Source organism: Anomaloglossus baeobatrachus, chromosome 5 (genome assembly GCF_048569485.1).
Source record: "Anomaloglossus baeobatrachus isolate aAnoBae1 chromosome 5, aAnoBae1.hap1, whole genome shotgun sequence".
Classification (NCBI taxonomy): Eukaryota; Metazoa; Chordata; class Amphibia; order Anura; family Aromobatidae; genus Anomaloglossus; species Anomaloglossus baeobatrachus.
The window spans coordinates 477,783,277-477,805,202 of record NC_134357.1 but is presented as its reverse complement, the minus strand read 5'-3'; the positions used below and the strand labels follow the sequence as shown (position 1 = coordinate 477,805,202).

Genomic DNA, 21,926 nt, shown 5'->3' with positions numbered 1-21,926 from the left:
ATAGTTCCGACATGGGAGACCCAGCACCCTCCCTGTTGCCTGTTGGCAGTTTTCTTGTTCCGTGTGTTTTCACCGGCTGTTGTTGTTGTAGACAGAAGTTCCGGTTGTTCCGGGTTTTGCTCTATCTCTACTTGTGGGTGGATGTCCTCCTTCAGCTTTTGCACTAAACTGGCTAGATTTGGTTATCCAGGGGGTGTATATGCTCGGAGGGAGGAGCTACACTTTTTAGTGTAGTACTTTGTGTGTCCTCCGGAGGCAGAAGCTATACACCCATGGTCTGGGTCTCCCATGTCGGAACTATAAGAAAAAGAATTTACGGTAAGTAAACAAAATTCTCTTTTTCTAGATGTTTGATGTGCACTTTGAACCCCTGGGGGCTTCACAGAAGTTTATAACGCTGAGCCGTGAAAAAAAAACTTTTTTTTACCACAAAACTGTTGCTTCAACCAGGTAGCTTTTTTTTTATCACAAGGGTATCAGGAAAAAATGCACCATAAAATGTATTGTGCATTTTCTCCTGAGTACGCAGATACCTCATATGTGGTGGAAATCAAATGTTTGGGCACACGGCAAGGACTCGGAAGGCAAGGAGCGCCATTTCACAGCAAAATTGGTTGGAATTATTAGCGGACACCATGTTGCGTTTGGAGACCCCCCTGAGGTGCCTAAACAATAGAGCTTCCCCACAATTGACCCCATTTTGGAAACTAGAGCCCTCAAATAATTGTTCTAGATGTTTGATGTGCACTTTGAACCCCTGGGGGCTTCACAGAAGTTTATAACGTTGAGCCCTGAAAAGAAATTTTTTTTTTTTTACCACAAAACTGTTGCTTCAACCAGGTAGCTTTTTTTTATCACAAGGGTATCAGGAAAAAATGCACCATAAAATGTATTGTGCATTTTCTCCTGAGTACGCAGATACCTCATATGTGGTGGAAATCAAATGTTTGGGCACACAGCAGGACTCGGAAGGCAAGGAGCGCCATTTCACAGCAAAATTGGTTGGAATTATTAGCGGACACCATGTTGCGTTTGGAGACCCCCCTGAAGTGCTTAAACAATGGAGCTTCCCCACAATTGACCCCATTTTGGAAACTAGACCCCTCATGGAATTTATCTAGTTGTTTAGTGAGCACTTTGAACCCCTGGAGGCTTCACAAACGTTTGTAATGTTCAGCCGTGAAAATATTTTCTTTTTTTTACCACAAAATTGTTTTTTCAAACAGGTAGCTTTTTTTCACAAGGGTATCAGGAAAAAATGCACCATAAAATGTATTGTGTAATTTCTCCTGAGTACACAGGTACCTCATATGTGGTGGAAATCAATTGTTTGGGCGTACGGCGGGGCTCAGAAGAGAAGGAGCGCCATTTCACAGTAAAATTGATTGGAATTATTAGCAGACACCATGTTGCATTTGGAGACCCCCTGAGGTGCCTACACAATGGAGCTCCCCCACATGTGATCCTATTTTGGAAACTAGACCCCCCCCCCCCCATACAAAAAAATTAGTTTGGCGAAATAAAAAATACAGACATCAGTAAAAAAAAAAAAAGAATAAAAAAAAAAAATATGAGCGCCTGCCACTGAGACCAGTGTCAAACGTGAGAGCAATGCACGAGTCTCGCATCACATCATCCACTCCAGCGGTGGCGGGCGGGGCGATCGGAGACAGCGGCGGGGCTGGCGAACGGAGCCGCGGCGGGGCTGGCGGGCGATCGGAGACAGCGGCGGGGCGATCGGAGACAGCGGCGAGGCTGGCAGTGGCGGGCGGGGCAATCAGAGACAGCGGCGGGGCTATTGGAGACAGCGGCGGGGCTAGCGGTGGCGGGAGGGGTGATAGGAGACAGCAGCGGGGCTGGCAGGGCGATCGGGGACAAGGGCAGCAACTTACCGATGGGCACCCGCAGAGACCGCTCTCCTCGGCTTTCAGGGACGGACACAGGTCACCGGCACCAGATCCACGGTGATTGGAGAGATTGGTCACAAGACCGGTCTCTCCAATCAGAGCTGGGGACGGGTGAAGCACCGATCACCCAGCTCCAGCCAATGGCCAGTGCTACAGCAGCACTGATCAGGCCTGGATTTCAATGTTCCAGCCATTTTCAATGGCTGGAACATTACTGTGACTGTAATTGGCTGAGCGGCGTTCGTCAGCCAATCACAGCCTCTGTAGGTTCGGGGAGGAGGCACCACCCCTCCTGAGGTTAGGCAGAAGTCCCCCTCCTTCCCGAATCTACTGTTTAATTAAACAAATTAGACTCCCTGGGGCTCCGGGACCGCGATTTCGCCATGACGTACTGGGTACGTCATGGGTCCTTTAGCACCATGTCACCATGACGTACCCAGTACGTCAAGGGTTGTTAAGGGGTTAAACAAGAAAAACTGAAATATCACATGGTCATAAGTATTCAGACCCTTTGCTCAGTATTTAGTAGAAGCACCTTTTGAGTTAGTACAGCCATGAGTCTTCTTGGGAATGATGCAACAAGTTTTTCACACCTAGATTTGGGGATCCTCTGCCATTCTTCCTTGCAGATCCTCTCCAGTTCCGTCAGGTTGGATGGTGAACGTTGGTGGACAGCCATTTTCAGGTCTCTCCAGAGATGCTCAATTGGGTTTAGGTCAGGGCTCTGGCTAGGCCAGTCAAGAATGGTCACAGAGTTGTTCTGAAGCCACTCCTTTGCTATTTTAGCTGTGTGCTTAGGGTCATTATCTTGTTGGAAGGTGAACCTTCAGCCAAGTCTGAGGTCCAGAGCACTCTGGAAGCGGTTTTCTTCCAGGATATCTCTGTACTTGGCCGCATTCATCTTTCCTTCAATTACAACCAGTTGTCTTGTCCCTGCAGATGAAAAACACCCCCATAGCATGATGCTGCCATCACCATGTTTCACTGTTGGGATTGTATTGGGCAGGTGATGAGCAGTGCTGGGTTTTCTCCACACATACCGCTTAGAATTAACACCAAAAAGTTCTTTGTCTCTTCAGACCAGAGAATCTTATTTCTCATAGTCTGGGAGTCCTTCCTGTGTTTTTTTGCAAACTCTATGCGGCTTTTATATGTCTTGCACTGAGTAGAGGCTTCCGTTGGCCACTCTGCCATAAAGGCCCGACTGGTGGAGGGCTACAGTGATAGTTGACTTTGTGGAACTTTCTCCCATCTCCCTACTGCATCTCTGGAGCTCAGGCACAGTGATCTTGGGGTTCCTCTTTACCTCTCTCCCCAAGGCTCTTTGCCCATGATTGCTCAGTTCGGCTGGACGGCCAGGTCTAGAACGAGTTCTGGTGATCACAAACTTCTTCTATTTAAGGATTATGGAGGCCACTGTGCTCTTAGGAACCTTGAGTACTACAGAAATTCTTTTAGAATCTTGGCCAGATCTGTGCCTTGCCACAATTCTGTCTCTGAGCTCCTTGGGCAGTTCCTTTGACCTCATGATCCTCATTTGGTCTGACATGCACTATGAGATCTTATATAGACAGGTGTGTGTCTTTCCAAATCAAGTCCTATCAGGTTAATTAAGCACAGCGGACTCCAATGAAGGAGTAGAACCATCTCAAGGAGGATCACAAGGAAATGGACAGCATGTGACTTAAATATGAGTGTCTGAGCAAAAGGGTCTGAATACTTATGACCATGTGATATATCAGTTTTTCTTGTTTAAAAAATGTGCAAAAATTTCTACTTTTTTGTCAAGATGGGGTGCAGAATGTACAATGAGAAAAAAAATGAACTTTGAATTTACCAAATGGCTGCAATGAAACAGAGAAAAATGTAAAGGGGTCTGAATAATTCCGTATGTGTTACCAATGTCTTCTCATTGCTGAGAGGGTTAACTCTTATCTGTATTTTTCAAGACTTCCCTCCATTGATTTACAGCCACAAACTACATCAAAATTAACCCAGAATCAGCAGGTGCTAGAGGAGCTCACTGACTGATTCTCAAATGACTCATTCCGAAATCAGCAACGAAGTATGAGGATAATTTTTAAAGCACCACTACAGTGATTTATTTTTATTAGTAGTATGAAAACACCAGAAGGCGAGTATGAGACATGGGGTGGGGAGACTTACCTTTAAAGCACCACTAGAGTAAAAGAAAAAAAAAAAAAATGCTGTAGTGGTTAATCTGTCACCATTATTTATTTATTTTTTTGCTATATAGTCTGCATGAATCTGCATGATGTAGGTGAAGAGACCCTGATTCCAGTGAGGTGTCACGTCATTTCCTGGGTGCAGCCATTATGAACCAGTCAGTTTTTATCTCCTGTAGATCTAGATCTCTGAATACCAAGCTCTGTATAGGCATAGGCATAAAGCTGTTAAGGGTGCTTTACACGCTGCGGCATCGTTAGCGATGTAACACGCCAGATCGCACATAGGTCATTTTTGTAGCGCCGGTCACATGTGCGATCTCGGCAGATCGTATGTGCGATCTCGCGTGTTACATCGCTAACTATGTCGCAGCGTGTAAAGCACCTTTTAGTCAGTGGGGGGGTGGCGGGGGCTGTGGGGGGCAGGGAAAGGAGCTATACAAAGAGGAATGAGACGCCTAGTCCTGCGGTGATAAACTCCTGCTGATAAAACACTGATTTTATTAAAACAGCCTAATAAGTGACACATACCTGCCCCTACATAATGCTGCTCTCAGAATACATAGTAAAAACCTGCCGACAGATTCCATTTAAAGAAACTGAATCGCAAAATATTTAGTCGAACATACCTGCATTTAAAAGAGAAAATTTTCACTGTCAGTCATTACATGTCACACTGAGAAATCAGTCCTAACTCATTGTGGGGCGTTTTCTTCTTCACCCTGTGTGTTGCTGCCTGCTTATGATTGGTCATACAGGGGAAGAAGAACTCGCCTCCAGAGAAGGAAGAACTGTTTTACGCAGCTCTGCAGCCAACATTATTGGTGGCATCATTGGTTTAATTGGACATGCTAAAGATTGCGAATCTGCTGCCCATTAGCCCTGTTGGAAAACAGAGTATTTTAGGACTTAACTGGGTTCTCCATTCATCTGTTGAAGAGCCTGGACATCCAGGAGGCTGATGCATGTGCAAATAATGGTTATACCCCTTGTAGGAAGTCTGCAGATTTCTCTCGGACCCCAATAGTGCAGCAACAATGGTCGTCATCTTGTAAAAGAAATAACCAGGGAGCAGAGTAGATTATTTACACCCAGAAGGGACAGTTTATTATAAGGGAACGTTACAGGTTGCAGTAAAAACACAATATGACAATGGAAAATAAAATATTAACACTATATACACCGCACAGCGGGGGAGGGGCTCAGTCATCCTTATCCAGCTTCTCCAGCGATCCTCTCACCGTCTGCGCCATCGTCTGGAACTTGTCAATGTGCTGGTTCATTACTTTTTGCTGGGAGAGAAGAGACCGGACATGAGATACAATAGTGAGAGATGGCGCCCTCCACTGGACAAACTGACAAGTGCCCAAGTATACCACTGTCACAGGGAAGATAGGCAGACCACTCTTTTAAAGGCCGAGAGTACGAGCGACATGAATATAAGGGGGGTAGAGGTCTGCAACTTGTCAAAACCACAACGCCCAGTGATAACAAGGGGGTCTGCAATTTCCCCAGAAACCGTGCAGGGTCTGGTATTGCATCACTCAAGTGATTTGTGCTGAGCTGTAATACCGGCTGTGGACAGATGTGGAGCCGTTTCTCTGAATGCTAATTGGTTTTCCAGTTTTGAAGACCGGCCGCGACTACTTACCATTTTTATTTTCACCCGCTCTTTATCCAGCTTCAGGAACTCGCTGAGCGTCAGCTCTTCAGCCGTCTTCTTCAGGCTGATGAAGGGACAGGCCGAGGAGTGCTTCTTGTGTTCCTGCCTGAGAGGGGGAAGAACAGCTATAAAAAGGGGTTCACAACTTATAGCTCCCCACCAATATGGCTGCCATCACCCAACATGTGTACAGTGGATACCAGCGATGGTGCCCCCTGCCCTCTATACTTACAGGGGGTCGTCCTCTGGTTCCCATCCCTCCAGCTCCTTCAAGCAGAAGAAACACTGCGCGACGTCAGGGCTGTTCCCACCGGGACAGTGGATAAAGCCGGCAGCAGCCATCTGTAAGGAAGAAGACAATGGTCAGAGATCGGAGGACCAGGGCAGCCGGGGGGGCTGTGGGGCCAACGGTCAGCTGCAGGAGGACCAGGCCAGAAGAGTGTGTGTGTGTGTGTGTGTGTGCGAGTGCGTGTGTGTGTCGACAATGGTCAGCGACCGGAGGAGCTTCACAAACTAAAGAGCTACACTACCAAAAGCCTGGGCCATATGTACACACTGACAACCTGTGGGTGATGCTCAGTCACCGGTGTCCCTCAGGTGGGGCTCCTCCAGGTGCGTGTGGTATTGTCATATAGATGTAGTCACCTGTATACTGGTCTGTACCCTATGTATAATAGGAGGGTATGAATGTAGGTCTATATCTGTGTAGTAATGTGTCTACAGCAGGACTGGGTAAAGTGCAGCCCGTGGACCCAGATAGCGGAAGGGCAGTAAATAGAGGAGTGCAGGCAGCCCCGTGCCTTCCTTCCCCGGACACCGCACAAGTCTAAATATCTCATTGGCTGTGTCTTCCACCACTCAGCACGACGCACAGCAGACACAATGACATCACATCATTGCGTGTGCTGTGCGTCAGTGCATTAGAGACTGGGGAACAGAAGTGTGGTGAGTATGTGGCGGGGTGTGTGTGTGTGTGTGTAGGAGGTTAAGGGGCTCAGTCCGCATGCGGAAGGCAGTGCGGAGGGGTTAAGGGGCTCAGCCCGCATGCGGGAGGCAGTGCGGAAGGGTTAAGGGGCTCAGCCCGCATGCGGGAGGCAGTGCGGAGGGGTTAAGGGGCTCAGCCTGTATACGGAGGCAGTGTAGCATTGCTCTGTAGCGTTGTTCATGTATATATGGGTGTGCAGATAGGTATAAGTACAAATCTGTATATGAATGTGTATATGTATAGTAGGAAATATATATCATACATACACCAGTCACAGACACGTCCACACAATAATCTGCAGCGCTCTACAATTCATATGAGCTTATATGATAATATCTTATTTGTAGTTATCTGTAGGCGTTAAAGGGAAATTGTCAGGTCCAATATGTACCCAGAATCACGAGCAGTTCTGGGTGTATATTGCTAATCCCTGCCTAACCGTCCCTGTATACACATAGTATAGAAAAAGTATTTCTAAAGATCTTTTAATTGTATGCTAATGAGCGAGGGGACTAGTCCCCTGGGTGTTCGTTCTCCTGGCTAGTAGGCTGTATTAGCATGTTAGGAGGTCCCTGTGGGAGTGCTAACGTGCTAATGAATGCGCAGTGTCACAGGATGATCTCACGCACCTCTCTGCCACCATTGCACCCGACGCTGGATTTCGGTTCAGTGCGCCTGACCCCGGAGGTTCGCTCATGCGCACTACTTCAGTTTGAAGCCAGGACGCGTATACCCGGCTTCATAGTGCACGAGCCAAACTCCGGCGGAGAGGTGAGTGAGATCCTCCTGTGACACTGCGCATTCATTAGCATGATAGCACACCCACAGGGGTGTACTAACATGCTAATGGGGGCGACTAGCCAGGGGAATTAACGCCCAGGGGACTAGTCCCCTCGCTCATTAGCATACGATAAAAGATCTTTAGAAATACTCTTTCTATACTATGTGTATACAGGGACGGTTAGGCAGGGATTAGCAATATGCACCCAGAACTGCTCCTGGTTCTGGGTACATATTGGACCTGACAGGTTCCCTTTAATAAAGGCGGACGTAAATTGTAGAGCGCTGCAGTATATGTAGGCGCTATATATAAACATATATATCCGCATAGTCCTCTACCCTGCAGTATACAGATCTATACACACGTCTGCCACTATCACACACACTACATAGCCGGCCATGGCGGCCCCTCCTCTCACCCGCTCCGGTGTGCAGGCGCAGCCGTCGGTGAACGGCCAGTTGCTGAATGTCCGGACCCGGGTGTCCTGCAGGTACAGCCGCCATTCATCCGGTAACCTGGGCTCCCCGGGCTGAGCCGGCGGAAGGACGAGCGGAGAGCTGTTCACCATGGCGCCCAATTCAAATCTACGTGCAGGACGCAAAGGAGCACGGGAAAAAAAGAAACGTAATGACGAAGCCGCAGAACTACAATGCCCGAAATGCACCGCGGTATCAGAATCACGTTCCATAACGTAATCATCAACAAACTTTATTGGTGTCTACAATAAACAGACAAATTGACACTAGCAGGTCTTTTTTTCTGTTAGAAATTACCATTTTCATCCTCCCGATGTTCTTCTCAATAAGCACAAAGTGCACAAAATGCTTTAATTTAAAGATCCTATCCATTTGTAGTAGTTGTAATAATATAGCAAATGCCTCCAATTAGAAATGTGCTATAGTTCTCTTGATTAGCTACGTTACTTACTTCATGTACAGAGCATTGCAGTCGCTTAGGTATCCATGGTTACAACCACTAGCAACAGTCACTATATGCGTGGTCGTCACCATGGATACATAAGTTGCAATGCCCTGCACATGAGGTAAGTGACATCGCTAATCAGGAGAACTATACTATGTTTCTAATTGGAGGTATTTGCTAATATTATTATTATTACACCTACTACATAATGGAATAGGATCTTGGAGATGGGATTAACCCTTTAAATATTATGAACCTACACCCCCATCACTGGTGGTCCTCCAAGCGGATGACATAAAACGCTTCTCACCTTGAAATCACACAAGCGGAATATATCTGCGATTTGCTGTTGCGTGACAACATTGTAGCTGGCCACAGCGCACTGGAAGCGTAATGCAGCTGATTGGATGGATTCAGCGCAGATTTCAGCCTTCGGGTGGCGGGGGGGGGGGGGGTCATGTTCACATATTGTGTATTTGCTGCTGATTTTCCAACAAGATTTCTGCACAGAAATTCTGCAGCGTGGTCCGGTACTGGCGAAGTACAGGAGAGGTCGTCAGGTGTAGTTTTGTGGAGAACCGCTATGTGGAAACTGACATTTGTAAACATTTTAAAGAGATTTTCCACTATTTTAACCCTTTCCTCACAGAGGACGTACTGATACAATGAAGTGCGCGGATCGGGCTCAGAAGCTGGAATTGCTCCATACGAGGCTGTTTTAACTGACCGCTTACATGCCGCTGTCAATTGCTGGTAAAAGCATTTGAAGGAGTTTTCTAGTTACAGCAAGTTATCACCTATCCATAGTTGATCAGCGGTGATCCAATCTCTAGGATCTGCACCAATCTGAATGGGAAATTTTTATCCCAGTTTGTACTATAGCGGCAGTGCCCATGTGTGACCAGTGCTCCATACTTTCCCTAATGGGCTGCGGCACTCTGCTTTGACCATCAGCCCCACAGAGAAAGACCGGAGCGGCGCTTGGACGTCCACTCTGCAACAGCAATAAAAGTTGCCTGTTCTGACAATCAGTAAATCATCACTCACCCAGTGGATAGATGATAACTTCTATAAACAATCCCTTTAAGTCTGCTGAAGGCACCGTTAACCACTATCTTGGTAGTCTTGAAAAGTCCAGACAGAAGCTAGGTTTCATGGGGGATATTCTGATAATCATTATACATTTTATATATATATATATATATATATATATATATACACACATACACATATATATATATGTATATATATATATATATGTATATGTATATATATAAATAAATATATATATATATATATATATATATATATATATATATATATATATATATATATATATATAGAGAGAGAGAGAGAGAGAGAGAGAGAGCGCCCCTGAACCCCTCAGGGTCCTACAAGGTTCTGCATCCCCACAAGGATGCAGTGTCTACCCCCTTAGGGGGGACCCAGAGCCCCAGTGCCGGTCACAGCAAAAACCCAGGTAATCCCAGTTTTCCCCAACAATGGATGGCCGCCTAGAGGTGGAGCCAGTCCAGTCCACTAGTTGACCAGGTGGGAGGGGCAGACTGTGGAGGGTAGTCAGTTGAAGTCAGACAAGATTTGACAGCAGAGGTGACGGTGACCTGGTACCCAGGAGAGGTAGTTGCCTCTGGAGTACGATGGAGTACTCTCAGAACTACGCACAGATGGGGTACAGGACCCTAGGACAGAAAAGAGCTTCAATCTGACCTGTTAACACCTGCACAGCAAAGGGGACCATCAAAGACCTTGCTGACCCTAAAGAATCCGAAGACTCAGTAGCAAAGAAAGAGTCGGGGACAGGACCAGAGACTCCAACGCCACAGGGTTCACGCTACTGTCAGGCGGACAGAAGTGGACAAACCACAAACTGGGGACCCCCAATGTTCCATACCACGGGGACCCACTTACCAGAGACAGGTGCAGGGGAAGAAGGTACCAGAGAACCAGACTGTCACTGGGATGAAGGAAATCTGGAGGTGAAACCAGACGGTCTCGGGCAACCAGTTAACACCTAAAAAGTGAGTAAACCAGTTGCACTGAATACTTGTCTGGACTCCTTCTTCTGACGTCCACCGCACCATACACCTGCTGGGGCAATACCCTACTTGCGGAGGGCCCAAGTCATCAGAGTCATTCCATCAGCCCCAGCAAAACCTGCAGCGGCGGCTCCCTACACTTAGCCGCAACACCGCAAGTGGCGTCACGAATAACTTTATTCACAAATCCCCTATAAATATCCCCATTACAAAAAGGGCCCAGGGCACAGAACCGGGAACGGCCACCACCGTGACACTCCTAATAGAGACACTGCCCGGAACCGAGTACCCCATATCCCTGGGTGCTACACATTCTGTGTTTTAAAGTAATGGACAATCCCTTTATAAACTGTTGCATGGAAATTTTTGTTATAAAGGATAAAAATCTGCTTCAAAATCATCATGAAACAAAGACAGATTTCTCTGCTGAAAAGCTGCGATTCATTGTGGAAAAATCTGCTATGTGTGACCGTGCCCCTAAACATCGCAGCATAAGTGACCCGTGCCAAAACCCGACAGCTGTAGTAGTTGTAGTAGTGTTGTACTTGGCAATCACCCAGCTTTCCCAGGATAAGATATCTATATTTCTCATGTGTGGTCATGTTGTTATTCCTATATATAAGAATAAGGCTGCACATCAAACTTAGATGATGGTATAATGCCTCAAGCATATGGAAAAATATTGGAATATACAATGAAAAATGCTACTTGCTAATTTGAACGTGTGAATAATGAATTGCATACCTGCTATGAATATTAGGAAAAAGGAGATATTTAGCAATCGCATTGATCAATGTAACTGAGCCCCAAAACCTCGTCAAGGTATATCTCTATATTGGGGTCCCTAGCTCTGTGACCCTAACTGTGTGTCATCTCATTGCAATTAAAAACTGCTATGGGTGGAGAGGGGTAACTAAGGACTTTCTTATATAGGAGATGGAAAAAACATGGCCGAAAGGGGCGGAGCTGTGTTCACATTCAGAAAAAAAACTACATATAACTGAATAGGATAACTGAAGTGAGCACTAATATATATATATGAGTGCAAGCCAAAAATACATACTATATATAAGAATAAGGCTGCACATCAAACTTAGATGATGGTATAATGCCTCAAGCATATGGAAAAATATTGGAATATACAATGAAAAATGCTACTTGCTAATTTGAACATGTGAATAATGAATTGCATACCTGCTATGAATATTAGGAAAAAGGAGATATTTAGCAATCGCATTGATCAATGTAACTGAGCCCCAAAACCTCGTCAAGGTATATCTCTATATTGGGGTCCCTAGCTCTGTGACCCTAACTGTGTGTCATCTCATTGCAATTAAAAACTGCTATGGGTGGAGAGGGGTGACTAAGGACTTTCTTATATAGGAGATGGAAAAAACATGGCCGAAAGGGGCGGAGCTGTGTTCACATTCAGAAAAAAAACTACATATAACTGAATAGGATAACTGAAGTGAGCACTAATATATATATATGAGTGCAAGCCAAAAATACATACTATATATAAGAATAAGGCTGCACATCAAACTTAGATGATGGTATAATGCCTCAAGCATATGGAAAAATATTTGAATATACAATTAAAAATGCTACTTGCTAATTTGAACATGTGAATAATGAATTGCATACCTGCTATGAATATTAGGAAAAAGGAGATATTTAGCAATCGCATTGATCAATGTAACTGAGCCCCAAAACCTCGTCAAGGTATATCTCTATATTGGGGTCCCTAGCTCTGTGACCCTAACTGTGTGTCATCTCATTGCAATTAAAAACTGCTATGGGTGGAGAGGGGTAACTAAGGACTTTCTTATATAGGAGATGGAAAAAACATGGCCGAAAGGGGCGGAGCTGTGTTCACATTCAGAAAAAAAACTACATATAACTGAATAGGATAACTGAAGTGAGCACTAATATATATATATGAGTGCAAGCCAAAAATACATACTATATATAAGAATAAGGCTGCACATCAAACTTAGATGATGGTATAATGCCTCAAGCATATGGAAAAATATTGGAATATACAATGAAAAATGCTACTTGCTAATTTGAACATGTGAATAATGAATTGCATACCTGCTATGAATATTAGGAAAAAGGAGATATTTAGCAATCGCATTGATCAATGTAACTGAGCCCCAAAACCTCGTCAAGGTATATCTCTATATTGGGGTCCCTAGCTCTGTGACCCTAACTGTGTGTCATCTCATTGCAATTAAAAACTGCTATGGGTGGAGAGGGGTAACTAAGGACTTTCTTATATAGGAGATGGAAAAAACATGGCCGAAAGGGGCGGAGCTGTGTTCACATTCAGAAAAAAAACTACATATAACTGAATAGGATAACTGAAGTGAGCACTAATATATATATATGAGTGCAAGCCAAAAATACATACTATATATAAGAATAAGGCTGCACATCAAACTTAGATGATGGTATAATGCCTCAAGCATATGGAAAAATATTGGAATATACAATGAAAAATGCTACTTGCTAATTTGAACATGTGAATAATGAATTGCATACCTGCTATGAATATTAGGAAAAAGGAGATATTTAGCAATCGCATTGATCAATGTAACTGAGCCCCAAAACCTCGTCAAGGTATATCTCTATATTGGGGTCCCTAGCTCTGTGACCCTAACTGTGTGTCATCTCATTGCAATTAAAAACTGCTATGGGTGGAGAGGGGTAACTAAGGACTTTCTTATATAGGAGATGGAAAAAACATGGCCGAAAGGGGCGGAGCTGTGTTCACATTCAGAAAAAAAACTACATATAACTGAATAGGATAACTGAAGTGAGCACTAATATATATATATGAGTGCAAGCCAAAAATACATACTATATATAAGAATAAGGCTGCACATCAAACTTAGATGATGGTATAATGCCTCAAGCATATGGAAAAATATTGGAATATACAATGAAAAATGCTACTTGCTAATTTGAACATGTGAATAATGAATTGCATACCTGCTATGAATATTAGGAAAAAGGAGATATTTAGCAATCGCATTGATCAATGTAACTGAGCCCCAAAACCTCGTCAAGGTATATCTCTATATTGGGGTCCCTAGCTCTGTGACCCTAACTGTGTGTCATCTCATTGCAATTAAAAACTGCTATGGGTGGAGAGGGGTAACTAAGGACTTTCTTATATAGGAGATGGAAAAAACATGGCCGAAAGGGGCGGAGCTGTGTTCACATTCAGAAAAAAAACTACATATAACTGAATAGGATAACTGAAGTGAGCACTAATATATATATATGAGTGCAAGCCAAAAATACATACTATATATAAGAATAAGGCTGCACATCAAACTTAGATGATGGTATAATGCCTCAAGCATATGGAAAAATATTGGAATATACAATGAAAAATGCTACTTGCTAATTTGAACATGTGAATAATGAATTGCATACCTGCTATGAATATTAGGAAAAAGGAGATATTTAGCAATCGCATTGATCAATGTAACTGAGCCCCAAAACCTCGTCAAGGTATATCTCTATATTGGGGTCCCTAGCTCTGTGACCCTAACTGTGTGTCATCTCATTGCAATTAAAAACTGCTATGGGTGGAGAGGGGTAACTAAGGACTTTCTTATATAGGAGATGGAAAAAACATGGCCGAAAGGGGCGGAGCTGTGTTCACATTCAGAAAAAAAACTACATATAACTGAATAGGATAACTGAAGTGAGCACTAATATATATATATGAGTGCAAGCCAAAAATACATACTATATATAAGAATAAGGCTGCACATCAAACTTAGATGATGGTATAATGCCTCAAGCATATGGAAAAATATTGGAATATACAATGAAAAATGCTACTTGCTAATTTGAACATGTGAATAATGAATTGCATACCTGCTATGAATATTAGGAAAAAGGAGATATTTAGCAATCGCATTGATCAATGTAACTGAGCCCCAAAACCTCGTCAAGGTATATCTCTATATTGGGGTCCCTAGCTCTGTGACCCTAACTGTGTGTCATCTCATTGCAATTAAAAACTGCTATGGGTGGAGAGGGGTAACTAAGGACTTTCTTATATAGGAGATGGAAAAAACATGGCCGAAAGGGGCGGAGCTGTGTTCACATTCAGAAAAAAAACTACATATAACTGAATAGGATAACTGAAGTGAGCACTAATATATATATATGAGTGCAAGCCAAAAATACATACTATATATAAGAATAAGGCTGCACATCAAACTTAGATGATGGTATAATGCCTCAAGCATATGGAAAAATATTGGAATATACAATGAAAAATGCTACTTGCTAATTTGAACATGTGAATAATGAATTGCATACCTGCTATGAATATTAGGAAAAAGGAGATATTTAGCAATCGCATTGATCAATGTAACTGAGCCCCAAAACCTCGTCAAGGTATATCTCTATATTGGGGTCCCTAGCTCTGTGACCCTAACTGTGTGTCATCTCATTGCAATTAAAAACTGCTATGGGTGGAGAGGGGTAACTAAGGACTTTCTTATATAGGAGATGGAAAAAACATGGCCGAAAGGGGCGGAGCTGTGTTCACATTCAGAAAAAAAACTACATATAACTGAATAGGATAACTGAAGTGAGCACTAATATATATATATGAGTGCAAGCCAAAAATACATACTATATATAAGAATAAGGCTGCACATCAAACTTAGATGATGGTATAATGCCTCAAGCATATGGAAAAATATTGGAATATACAATGAAAAATGCTACTTGCTAATTTGAACATGTGAATAATGAATTGCATACCTGCTATGAATATTAGGAAAAAGGAGATATTTAGCAATCGCATTGATCAATGTAACTGAGCCCCAAAACCTCGTCAAGGTATATCTCTATATTGGGGTCCCTAGCTCTGTGACCCTAACTGTGTGTCATCTCATTGCAATTAAAAACTGCTATGGGTGGAGAGGGGTAACTAAGGACTTTCTTATATAGGAGATGGAAAAAACATGGCCGAAAGGGGCGGAGCTGTGTTCACATTCAGAAAAAAAACTACATATAACTGAATAGGATAACTGAAGTGAGCACTAATATATATATATGAGTGCAAGCCAAAAATACATACTATATATAAGAATAAGGCTGCACATCAAACTTAGATGATGGTATAATGCCTCAAGCATATGGAAAAATATTGGAATATACAATGAAAAATGCTACTTGCTAATTTGAACATGTGAATAATGAATTGCATACCTGCTATGAATATTAGGAAAAAGGAGATATTTAGCAATCGCATTGATCAATGTAACTGAGCCCCAAAACCTCGTCAAGGTATATCTCTATATTGGGGTCCCTAGCTCTGTGACCCTAACTGTGTGTCATCTCATTGCAATTAAAAACTGCTATGGGTGGAGAGGGGTAACTAAGGACTTTCTTATATAGGAGATGGAAAAAACATGGCCGAAAGGGGCGGAGCTGTGTTCACATTCAGAAAAAAAACTACATATAACTGAATAGGATAACTGAAGTGAGCACTAATATATATATATGAGTGCAAGCCAAAAATACATACTATATATAAGAATAAGGCTGCACATCAAACTTAGATGATGGTATAATGCCTCAAGCATATGGAAAAATATTGGAATATACAATGAAAAATGCTACTTGCTAATTTGAACATGTGAATAATGAATTGCATACCTGCTATGAATATTAGGAAAAAGGAGATATTTAGCAATCGCATTGATCAATGTAACTGAGCCCCAAAACCTCGTCAAGGTATATCTCTATATTGGGGTCCCTAGCTCTGTGACCCTAACTGTGTGTCATCTCATTGCAATTAAAAACTGCTATGGGTGGAGAGGGGTAACTAAGGACTTTCTTATATATGTAGTTTTTTTTCTGAATGTGAACACAGCTCCGCCCCTTTCGGCCATGTTTTTTCCATCTCCTATATAAGAAAGTCCTTAGTTACCCCTCTCCACCCATAGCAGTTTTTAATTGCAATGAGATGACACACAGTTAGGGTCACAGAGCTAGGGACCCCAATATAGAGATATACCTTGACGAGGTTTTGGGGCTCAGTTACATTGATCAATGCGATTGCTAAATATCTCCTTTTTCCTAATATTCATAGCAGGTATGCAATTCATTATTCACATGTTCAAATTAGCAAGTAGCATTTTTCATTGTATATTCCAATATTTTTCCATATGCTTGAGGCATTATACCATCATCTAAGTTTGATGTGCAGCCTTATTCTTATATATAGTATGTATTTTTGGCTTGCACTCATATATATATATTAGTGCTCACTTCAGTTATCCTATTCAGTTATATGTAGTTTTTTTTTTCTGAATGTGAACACAGCTCCGCCCCTTTCGGCCATGTTTTTTCCATCTCCTATATAAGAAAGTCCTTAGTTACCCCTCTCCACCCATAGCAGTTTTTAATTGCAATGAGATGACACACAGTTAGGGTCACAGAGCTAGGGACCCCAATATAGAGATATACCTTGACGAGGTTTTGGGGCTCAGTTACATTGATCAATGCGATTGCTAAATATCTCCTTTTTCCTAATATTCATAGCAGGTATGCAATTCATTATTCACATGTTCAAATTAGCAAGTAGCATTTTTCATTGTATATTCCAATATTTTTCCATATGCTTGAGGCATTATACCATCATCTAAGTTTGATGTGCAGCCTTATTCTTATATATAGTATGTATTTTTGGCTTGCACTCATATATATATATTAGTGCTCACTTCAGTTATCCTATTCAGTTATATGTTGTTATTCCTGGCACAGTATAAATGATTCACCTCCAGGAAGACCGCTCCAGACAATCATTAACCCTGAGAGATTTCCAGGACAGGACGGGGATTCCAGTAAACGAGAGTAGAGGAGGGAGGGCGCACATTCCTGGCGACACATGGTACAGCTATCCGTGGTCAGCTCCGACAGATTACCTGGAGCCAGGTACAGACCCAAGATGTCCACTGCTTTGTTATGTCCGAGTCTGGAAAAGCTGGATGACAACCAACATGGTTGAAGTTACATTAGCACTATATAGCTAAGTAAATTTACCATTCTGGATCAAGGAAAAGTTGGGTGGCAACTAAAATGGCCACCAACACAGACCCGTGAATACAGTGGCGTAGTATGGGCTGCCAGTATCCGGGACAAGGCGAGTATTTCATGCCCCATTATTTAGTACTCTGAGCTCTTTCCATCGCTCCAATATTGAACCTCGTATCCCCCAAGTGCGGAGATTTTAAGATAATACTGATGTAATTATAGTTTGCACTTTGACTCTCTAGGGTTTTTTTCTGCTTTTTGCTTAAATTCGACATTAAAAAAAAATTATACATATTTATATTTTTCTTTTATTAGTTTCTTTTTATGTAACTCTTTTATGTAACTGCTTTAACCTGACCCTAGCCGTAACGCAAGCCTTAATTTGAGACCTAAACCTAACACTGACCCAAGCACTAGCTTTAAATGAAGCCCTGGTCCTACCCATAACTCAGGTCATAATATGAGCCCTAATCCGAGCCCTAATTTTAGTCCTAATCTGAGCCCTAACTCTAGTCCTAATCCGAGCCCTAACGCTAGTCCTAATCTGAGCCCTAACTCTAGTCCTAATCCAAGCCCTAATGCGGGCGTCACACGATACGATCTATCGAGCGATCGTACCCGCCCCCGTCGTTTGTGCGTCACGGGCAATTAGTTGCCCGTGGCGCACAAAGTCGTTAAACCCCCATCACACGTACTTACCTGCTGAGCGACATCGCTGTGGGCGGCGAACATCCACTTCCTGAAGGGGAAGGGACGTTCGGCGTCACAGCGACGTCACACAGCGGCCGCCCAATAGAAGCGGAGGGGCGGAGATGAGCGGGACATAAACATCCCGCCCACTTCCTTCCTTCCGCATTGCCGGCGGAAGCAGGTAAGCTGTGTTCATCGTTCCCGGGGTGTCACACGAAGCGATGTGTGCTACCCCGGGTACGATGAACAACTGGCGCTCAATCAGCTCTACCCTCACCTACTGTATCCTCATCTACCCTTGTAGACTGTGAGCCCTCGCGGGCAGGGACCTCTCTCCTCCTGTACCTGTCTGTGCCTTGTAGTGTTTATGATTATTGTACTTGTCCCTATTATGTACACCCCTTTCACTTGTAAAGCGCCATGGAATTGATGGCGCTATAATAATAAATAATAATAATAAATAAAAGAAGAATAAACGATTTTTTAAAAATAAACGACGTGTAAATGATACACGATTTGTAACCGATTTGCGATCATTCTGAGACGCTCGTAGGTGTCACACGAAACAACGTTGCAAACGATGCCGGATGTGCGTCATGAAAACCGTGACCCCGACGACATATCGCACGATAGATCGTCTCGTGTGACGCCCACATAACTCTAACCCTAATCCGAGCACCAACTCTCTCCCTAACCTGAGCTGTAATTCCAGCCATAAATCTAGTCCTAATTTGAGCCCTAATCTTAGCACTAGACCTAACCTTGTTGAAACCCAAGCCTTCATTTTAAGCCCTAAACCTAACACTGACCCAAGCACTAGCCTTAAATGAAGGCCTAGTCCTACCCATAACTCAAGTCATAATATGAGCCTTAATCCGAGCCCTAACTTTAGCACTAACTCTAGACCTAATCTGAGCCCTAACTCTAGCCCTAATCCAAGCCCTAACTCTAGCCCTAATCTGAGCCCTAACTCTAGCCCTAATCCGAGACCTAACTCTAGCCCTAATACGAGACCCAACTCTAGCCCTAATACAATCCCCAACTCTAGCCCTAATACGAGCCCCAACTCTAGCCCTAATACGAGCCCCAACTCTAGCCCTAATACGAGCCCTAACTCTAGCCCTAATACGAGCCCCAACTCTAGCCCTAATACAATCCCCAACTCTAGCCCTAATACGAGGCCTAACTCTAGCACTAATTCGAGCCCTAACTCTAGCCCTAACCTGAGCTAGAATTCTAGCTGTAACTCTAGTCCTAAAGAATAGCTCTGGCACACTTATAGAATGAAAACAAGGAGAAAAATCGTTTTGCTGCTCAAGTGTATATATTTATTTGTGCATAAAATATATAGATTAAATCTCATTCCCAACGTTTCGACCGTGTATTTTGTGGTCTTTCTCAAGGGTAGGATTTATCTATAGGAAAAAAACGGGCTAATGGGTAATTTATGACAGATGATCGTCACAAAAGGATACTGTGTTAGATAAGCTTGGAATCCTTATGCACCGAAGATGTCTAGTGATAATTAATGAAATCCGTGTCCAAGAACAGGAGGCAGTGTAAAGCCCACTTTACACGTTGCAATTAGTTGTACAATCGCATTTGCGATGTGACACGCCCAGGTTGCATACGGGATCTATCAGATTTCACGTTGGTCGTTCATTTGCTGTCACACGAGCGTTAGTAGTCTATGTTAAATTGGTCAATTTTGTGTGCGATCCTTTAGATCATGTGTTCTGTGACGTATGCATTGAGCACCTTTTTTTTTTTTTATTTATTGACTTGCCAAGCGTGTGTAATGTGGGATGCGTTTTTACTATGTCATCTGCCATTCAGCTCTGCTACATGGCCGCTAACAGCAGACACAGACAGCCATGTAGCAGAGCTGAATGGCAGATGACAGCAGACACAGACAGAGCCGCACTGTCAGAATGAACTCGGGTGAACTTCACCCGACTTCATTGTGATGCTGCGGCTCTGTCTGTGTCGCGTCCTGATTAGCGGTCACCAGTGAAGACTCACCGGTGACCACTAATCCCCTGAGTAACTGAAGTTAGCAGCCCTCTCTCATATACTCACCGATCCCCGGCGCCGCGTTGCACGGCATTCACACTGCTCCGGCGGCTTTTACTGTTTTGAAAAAGCCGGCCGCCCATTAAACAATTTCGTATTCCCTGCTTTCCCCGCCCACCAGCGCCTATGATTGGTTACAGTGAGACACGCCCCCACTCTGAGTGACAGGTGTCACACTGCACCCAATCACAGCAGCCGGTGGGCGTGTCTATACTGTGTAGTGAAATAAATAATTAAATAATTAAAAAAAACGGCGTGCGGTTCCCCCCATTTTTAAAACCAGCCAGATAAAGCCATACGGCTGAAGGCTGGTATTCTCAGGATGGGGAGCTCCACGTTATGGGGAGCCCCCCACCCTAACAATATCAGCCAACAGCCGCCCAGAATTGCCGCATACATTAGATGCGACAGTTCTGGGGCTGTACCCGGCTCTTCCCGATTTACCCTGGTGCGTTGGCAAATCGGGGTAATAAGGAGTTATTGGCAGCCCATAGCTGCCAATAAGTCCTAGATTAATCATGTCAGGCGTCTATGAGACACCCTCCATGATTAATCTGTAAGTTACAGTAAATAAACACACACCCGAAAAAATCCTTTATTAGAAATAAAAACACACACACATTCCCTGGTTCACCACTTTAATCTGCCCCAAAAAGCCCTCCTTGTCCGGCGTAATCCAGGATGATCCAGCGTCGCTTCAACCGCAGCTGCATGGAGGTGACCGGAGCTGCAGCACACACAGCCGCTCCGGTCACCTCCATGCAGCAAATGAAGACAGCCGTGCGATCAGCTGCTGTCACTGAGGTTACCCGCGGCCACCGCTGCATCCACCGGTGGCCGCGGGTAACCTCAGTGACAGCAGCTGATCGCACGGCTGTCTTCATTTGCTGCATGGAGGTGACCGGAGCGGCTGTGTGTGCTGCAGCTCCGGTCACCTCCATGCAGCTGCGGTTGAAGCGACGCTGGATCATCCTGGATTACGCCGGACAAGGAGGGCTTTTTGGGGCTGATTAAAGTGGTGAACCAGGGAATGTGTGTGTGTTTTTATTTCTAATAAAGGATTTTTTCGGGTGTGTGTTTATTTACTGTAACTTACAGATTAATCATGGAGGGTGTCTCATAGACGCCTGACATGATTAATCTAGGACTTATTGGCAGCTATGGGCTGCCAATAACTCCTTATTACCCCGATTTGCCAACGCACCAGGGTAAATCGGGAAGAGCCGGGTACAGTCCCAGAACTGTCGCATCTAATGTATGCGGCAATTCTGGGCGGCTGTTGGCTGATATTGTTAGGGTGGGGGGCTCCCCATAACGTGGAGCTCCCCATCCTGAGAATACCAGCCTTCAGCCGTATGGCTTTATCTGGCTGGTTTTAAAAATGGGGGGAACCGCACGCCGTTTTTTTTAATTATTTAATTATTTATTTCACTACACAGTATAGACACGCCCACCGGCTGCTGTGATTGGGTGCAGTGTGACACCTGTCACTCAGAGTGGGGGCGTGTCTCACTGTAACCAATCATAGGCGCCGGTGGGCGGGGAAAGCAGGGAATACGAGATTGTTTAATGGGCGGCCGGCTTTTTCA

General features: G+C 43.9%; 1 protein-coding gene across 1 annotated transcript; it reads right to left on the bottom strand.

Moving 5' to 3' along the window:
* Positions 1–5,170: 5,170 nt before the first annotated feature.
* Positions 5,171–8,133, bottom strand: BIRC5 (baculoviral IAP repeat containing 5). The gene is made up of 4 exons (XM_075347886.1): positions 7,941–8,133; positions 5,989–6,098; positions 5,745–5,862; positions 5,171–5,385 (listed from the first exon to the last, which is right to left on the bottom strand). The coding sequence occupies exons 1-4, from the start codon at positions 8,088–8,090 to the stop codon at positions 5,296–5,298; spliced, it is 468 nt and encodes a 155-aa protein (XP_075204001.1). The 5' UTR covers positions 8,091–8,133; the 3' UTR covers positions 5,171–5,295.
* Positions 8,134–21,926: the final 13,793 nt, after the last annotated feature.